Below are 6,405 nucleotides of genomic sequence, written 5' to 3'. Positions count from 1 at the left end.
AAGCAGACAGAGGCAACACCTAATGACGTTACCAAAAGTGATAAGGCAGGCATTTGATGAAGAGGCTCCATATGAGGACACAGTAAACGGTGGAAAGAGGTGACAGCGGCAGCTCCGTTTTTCCTTCACATTGAACTTTAAGAGTTACTTAAGTCTCAATACTGCATTTATTGTTTAATCAGGAGGCAGAGTTTAGTCTGTTTAAATGACTGTTGAATAATACTTTACAGAATTACATTAGCCAACTTCTGAAGTCTTGTTTTGTTTCCTCTAATAATAGTTTGAAGTTAAGGTCACACAGCCTTCCTGTTGAATAACTTTTATTTACACAAACACACACACACATACATATATATTCTAAAAGGTCATTGTTGACATTTTGTGACACTTACCTTGCACAAAGATACTTCTAATGCCATTCTCTGCTCTGACAGCTGTAGCTGGTGGCTCAATTAAACAGCTAGAGAACAGCTGTTGGTAAATGATATAATATATTGATCCATGACAGAAATGATGCACCAAAGCCAAACCTTTTCCAAGCAGCAAATAGATATTTAACATATCCAGAACTCAGCTGTTGATTAATAATAATAATAGTAGTTGATTAACATAAAATACTTGTAGCTAATGTCCAGTTTATTAGAGCTTCACCTGCAGTGTCTAAATCCAGAAACCTCTTTGTCACACTGTGTAATAACCCTTTATCAGTGAAGAGAATCACAGCACGCGCGGTGTTATATAATGATCGTCAATATGTTGAAGAAGGAAGACAGATATCATCAGGAATGTTCCCTCTGTCACTCAGGAGGTAAAAGAACCACCATGCAGCATATGATGCATCCTTAAACTGGAATCTCTTCTCTTCAGATCATTGAGATTTGACAAAATGATTAGAACAACAAGTACAGAGGTACGCAGCAGACATGTGACACATCATAAGACAGAGAAAGATCAGCTGAAAACATCTTTATTTATATAAAACTAGCAAACAAAATGTCAGGGGCAGATTCAGACAAAGATGCATGGGGTGTAATCTGGAAACAAAGTAAGAGACAGGGCCTTCATATACACCTGCTTAGCATGCTGGTAAATGACTTTACAACAGGGTTTTTACTGCTCCACTGAAGAGCGTCTGCTGTTGAGCAGCAGTGTAAAACAGGCCTTCTGTGCTTCATGCTCAGTAAAAGGACATGTTTTAATGCTTATAGCTAATTTTGACCATTTTAATGCTGAGGATCAAGTCACCAGCTTAAAAAAGTCATCTCCACTGCAGCACACGTGCAGATGTCAGTATGAACCACTCAGGCTGTAATGTTGGAAATCAGCCAGTCCTCATCAAAAATCTGCACCGCATGATTTCCCTCACACAGACAGAGTATGCAGAGATTGCTTTATCTCCTGTTGTCTGTTTCAGGTGTAGCTGATGATGCCAGAAACAGCAGGTGAGGAGTGGCTTACCTTCCAATAGGCAGGATGAGTTCACACCTTGCTCCTGAGTGGTGGATTGGATCACACCCCAAAGGGGTGCACATATCTATATATACAGAAGAAGAATCACTGCTTGAAGCCACAGCAGCAAGCTTTTTTTAAAAGAAAGACCAGAGCAACACGAGCAGGAGAGACAGCCATCAGCATGGGGAACAGTTGTGAGGGCTTTTTTGGACCCCAGAAGAACACCAATGTGCGTGTCAGTCTGCCTGCCGTGTGCTTCGTGTGGCAGATTGCTATGATAATTCTGTTTGGAGTTTTCATCCGATATGATGAGGAGTCAGACGCACACTGGGCAGAGCACAAAAAAAGTCACAACATCAGCAGTGACATTGAAAATGACTTCTACTTCAGATACCCCAGTAAGTACACGTTTCTGGTTTAAATGTTTCTGTGTGTTTAAGGAGTAAAAAGTCACTGATGTTCTATTGGCCTGATCTTACATGCAAACTCTGGTACTTTCCACCTATGACAATGGAACTGGAATTTCAAGCTACTAAACATGTCACCACTGCAACAGCTAATAACTGGATTATAACATTTTTCACTCCCCTACATTATACTTTGGATTTTTTTAGATGTTTTTTTATATTTTCTGAAATGTTAGAGATCATGAAAGCAAGATGAATTATAACACAAACAGGTTGCTGAGACTGTTGCAGTGCAAAGACAGATGTAAGATAAACATTTTATATTAAAAAAGCAGGCCATCCTAAATATGAGCCCAGAATTTAGAGTTCATTATTGATTTGATTTTTTTTTATACAAGCTTTAGTGTGACACTTCCTGGCTGCAACTCAACAGCCAATATGTTGTAACATCTGCATTAATACCCTGAGGCTTTTCTTTGAGTAATTAATCTGAGAAAACATGCACAAATGAAGCATAAACTACAAATCTAAAATGATTTAAAGTCGTTAAAGAAAGTGCGTCAGAGAAGAAATATATGATATATATATTGATTTATATATATATATATATGATTGTGTAACTCTAAATCTCGAACCCTCCAGGCTTCCAGGACGTCCATGTCATGATCTTTGTTGGCTTCGGCTTCCTCATGACCTTCCTAAAACGCTACAGCTTCGGTGGTGTCGGCTTCAACTTCCTGATCGCCTCCTTCGGCCTGCAGTGGGCTCTTCTCATGCAGGGCTGGTTCCACTCCCTCGACCCCGTCACTGGAAAAATCTATATTGGAGTTGAGAAGTGCGTTTCGCAGTTCTAAAATGAAAGCACAATCTATCAGGCTTAATTATCTCTGCACATTTAACATGTTCTTGGTCTTTGTTTTTTTCCCCCAGTATAATCAATGCAGACTTCTGCTGTGCTGGCTGTCTGATTGCATACGGTGCCCTCCTGGGAAAAGTCAGCCCTGTCCAGCTGATGGTTGTCACCTTGTTTGGCATCACGCTGTTTGCTGTGGAAGAAAACATCATCCTCTACCTCCTTCATGTGAGTCTCATCAAGCACCACAGAGAGCTGAGTTATGGTCAGAAAGGGTGAGAATAACAGTGAAATGTTGCTGTTTGTACAGTGCAGAGACTCTGGTGGCTCCATGGTCATTCACGCCTTCGGAGGCTACTATGGTTTGGCTATTTCCTGGGTGCTCTACAGACCAAACTTACACCTTAGCAAACGCCTCAGTGGGTCAGTCTACCACTCTGACGTGTTTGCTATGATTGGTGAGTGGCAGTTTTTTGTTTTCTTCCACACTGTCTAATATTTATTTTTAAATTATGACACTGTTCTGGTTCTTGCTTCTCAGGTACACTGTTCCTGTGGATGTTCTGGCCCAGTTTCAACTCAGCCATCTCAGACCATGGCGACGGGCAGCACAGAGCAGCCATCAACACCTACCTGGCCCTCGCTGCTTCTGTCCTCACTACTGTGGCCCTCTCCAGCATGTCTCAGAAAAGAGGAAAACTGGACATGGTAATCCAGGGTTTTAAAATAAAATCACATTAAAAAACAAAAATTAAAAGACAACAACAATTGTATCTTTTAAAGCTAACTCGCTATTTAATCTGACAGGTGCATATCCAGAATGCCACTCTGGCAGGCGGCGTTGCCATGGGAACGGCAGCCGAGTTCATGATCACACCTTATGGCTCACTGATTGTGGGTTTCTGCTGTGGCATCATCTCCACCTTTGGGTACCTGTTTATCACGGTGAGGCTGGAGTCTTTCACATTTTAAGACTTCTGTTACTCAAGGAAATAAGATGATTATAGGAGCATGAATGAGTCATGAAATACTTTCAGTATTAAGTGTCAGATAGGAGCAGGCCAGCAAAGTGTCAGTGACAGAGTCAAACACTTAGATATGTAAAACAAATTATCCCTAATACCCTTATTTTCCATCACTAATTATTAGATGTTTTTTAGCCCTTTTTAGAGAATTCTCTCAAGCTCCAGGATACATGTGGTATCCACAACCTGCACGCGATGCCCGGGATGCTCGGTGGCTTCGTTGGTGCCATCGTTGCTGCAGCAGCGACAGAATCTGTCTACAGCAAAGAAGGGTGAGTGACAGATGTTAAAAAACTGACCTGGCCTGTTTATTGACTCACTGTAAAAGAAGTGACGCTGTCTGGTATGACAGCACACACACCCAGAAATCATGATTCATCTTCAGCAAATTATTCTGACACCACATTGTTTTGATCAAATGCATGTCTGGTTTAAACTTTGCTGTTCGGTTTTTTTCCAGGTTGATCAACACATTTGATTTTGAAGGCAAGTTTGCAGGCAGGTCTGTGGGGACGCAGGGAGGCTACCAGGCAGCCGGCACATGTGTGGCCATTGCATTTGGACTTGTGGGAGGAGCCATTGTTGGTGAGTAATAATGTCAGGTGTTATGTAATTTGAGACAAAAATAGAGGGACGGTGAAATTCAGCTGCTCTGCCACGAGTTCTTGAATGACATGCAAAAGGAAATGCTCAGAGTGAAATCCTCGTCAGACTGAGGCTAGATGTGAAACCAGATCAATCAGGAAATAACAAATAAAACCTGTTTTTTCTCTGTCTCTCTCTCTCAAGGTTTCATCTTGAAGTTCCCCATCTGGGGCGACCCCAGCGATGACAACTGCTATGATGATGAAGCTTACTGGGAGGTATGCATGCTTTTCTGCCAGTAGATGGTAGCATCTCCTCTCATTTTGAAACATTTAGTTTGAGGTTCATGATCTGACTCCATGCATGGGTTTCAGGTCCCTGAGGATGAGGAGACCATCCCTCCTGTTCTGGAGTACAACAACCACATGATTCACAAGCACCAAGACATGTAAGCTCTTTCACACCTCCTCCTTTACTCCTTCTTTCACATTCATTTTGTATTAACTGTACTTTTCTTTCTTTCATCGGGCAGAGCTGAGTCAAACTTCTCCGTGGAGCAGAGTTAGAGCCGCACAGACGAAACCTCACTACTATCACTGAGAACTTGTTGCAGCTGTGAAACAATAATTTATGAAGGAGCCTCGAAAGAGGAGGAATTCTATGGAGAAGAAATATCTTCTTTAGCACACTCTGACTCACACCTGTACGCACAAACAACACCGCACATTAAAATGTGACCAAAATATTGAATGTATGTAAAAGTAATCCTGAATGAAAACTGGTGTCACTCTTGCATGTAGCTTTAAAGGGTTAAATAAATGGATTGTCTTTCTTTTTAGAAGCAACAGCATAGATTTTGACTTTTGTGTAGTCAGATATTTAATGTAATGTTTTAAATTTGTTCTTTAAATATATTTTAATTGTTGAATACTGTTAATAATAATGACTTTTTTTAAAGTGACATGTTTCATGTTGTTAAGTGCCGACATTACAGAAAGCCTTAAGAATCAAATATATTTTTATCACTGTCAAATTCTGTATACGCCTGTATGTACATATGGTTCCACTTTAATGTGTTGAACTATGATACAACTTCCAGTAACATGGTTACTGTGGAGTTGAATGTTAGGAATATTCTCATTGACATTAATGAATCAAATTTTACTTAAATTTTAAAAATAAAGTTATACTGTTTTTATGCTTACATTTTTACACACACACTATAAGAGAAATAAATGTATTCTTGCAAACATTCATTTTGAGCATCATTATTAAACTGTTCAGTATATGTTTGATATTTTGACGAGTGTGTGTTGTCACACTGGTGAGTTGATCCTGTTTTCAAAGGCAAGGCAAGGTTTATTTATACAGCACCATTCATACACAAGGCAATTCAGAGTGCTTTACATAGGATGAAATGACTAAAGGAACAGGACAGCTGTTCATTCAGTATGTTACATAGTTATGTACAGTGTAGGAGTGGAGGGGCATGACTGTGTACGTCCTTTGAGCACGTTTGTATGTATGCTGATGATGATCAAACTGTGAATGTAGCTGTTCTATAGATATTACAGTAAGTTTGTTTGCATACAACTTCTTTTTTTAAGCAAAGCAAACTATGAAGGCCAGTATACAGGGTTACAATCACTAAAGAAGAAACCAGATTTACAACAGTGTCACACACTGGCGATGTTGGCTGCTGTTTAAACAGTATCATTTACAAACGTCAACATCGCTACTGTAAAAAAATACCTCACTAATCCACCTCAGCATGTTAAACAAATATAACCTGATCCGGTCTGAAGTGTTTCAGACAGCTTGTGGCATGTATCAGAAATGTCCAGGAGGGGGCATATGTGCACAGACTAAGAGCCTTACTCACTGAATCGATATCAGTGGCCTCCTACTGAACACCTTCATGACCAAAGGAGATGGAGGCCGCAGCAGCGTCAGCCTCTTAATAATCAGGTAGAATTACCTCAGTCTCTGCTGCTCTTTCTCCATCACACACGAGGATTTCCCACAGGGCTCCATTGAACTTTAAACAATTAACAATTAACATGGAAATTGAAATAAATTACTG

The 6,405-nt window shown here is 40.3% G+C and overlaps 1 protein-coding gene across 1 annotated transcript; it reads left to right on the top strand.

Moving 5' to 3' along the window:
• Positions 1-1,553: 1,553 nt before the first annotated feature.
• Positions 1,554-5,495, top strand: LOC114433272 (ammonium transporter Rh type C 2). Its single transcript, XM_028401750.1, has 11 exons — positions 1,554-1,850; positions 2,502-2,694; positions 2,790-2,940; positions 3,023-3,170; positions 3,254-3,420; positions 3,520-3,657; positions 3,873-4,009; positions 4,198-4,322; positions 4,527-4,600; positions 4,697-4,770; positions 4,855-5,495. Exons 1-11 carry the CDS (start codon positions 1,634-1,636, stop codon positions 4,886-4,888), a joined length of 1,458 nt encoding a protein of 485 aa, XP_028257551.1. The 5' UTR covers positions 1,554-1,633; the 3' UTR covers positions 4,889-5,495.
• Positions 5,496-6,405: the final 910 nt, after the last annotated feature.

This window comes from Parambassis ranga, chromosome 3 (assembly GCF_900634625.1).
Source record: "Parambassis ranga chromosome 3, fParRan2.1, whole genome shotgun sequence".
Lineage (NCBI taxonomy): Eukaryota > Metazoa > Chordata > Actinopteri > Ambassidae > Parambassis > Parambassis ranga.
This window is presented reverse-complemented; position numbering and strand designations above follow the sequence as displayed.

Coding starts and splice junctions, on each gene's coding strand:
- LOC114433272 (XM_028401750.1), top strand. CDS start 1,634: ATGGGGAACAGTTGTGAGGGCTTTTTTGGACCCCAGAAGAACACCAAT. Junction 2,941..3,022: donor TCATCCTCTACCTCCTTCAT/GTGAGTCTCATC, acceptor CTGTTTGTACAG/TGCAGAGACTCTGGTGGCTC. Junction 4,010..4,197: donor TCTGTCTACAGCAAAGAAGG/GTGAGTGACAGA, acceptor GTTTTTTTCCAG/GTTGATCAACACATTTGATT.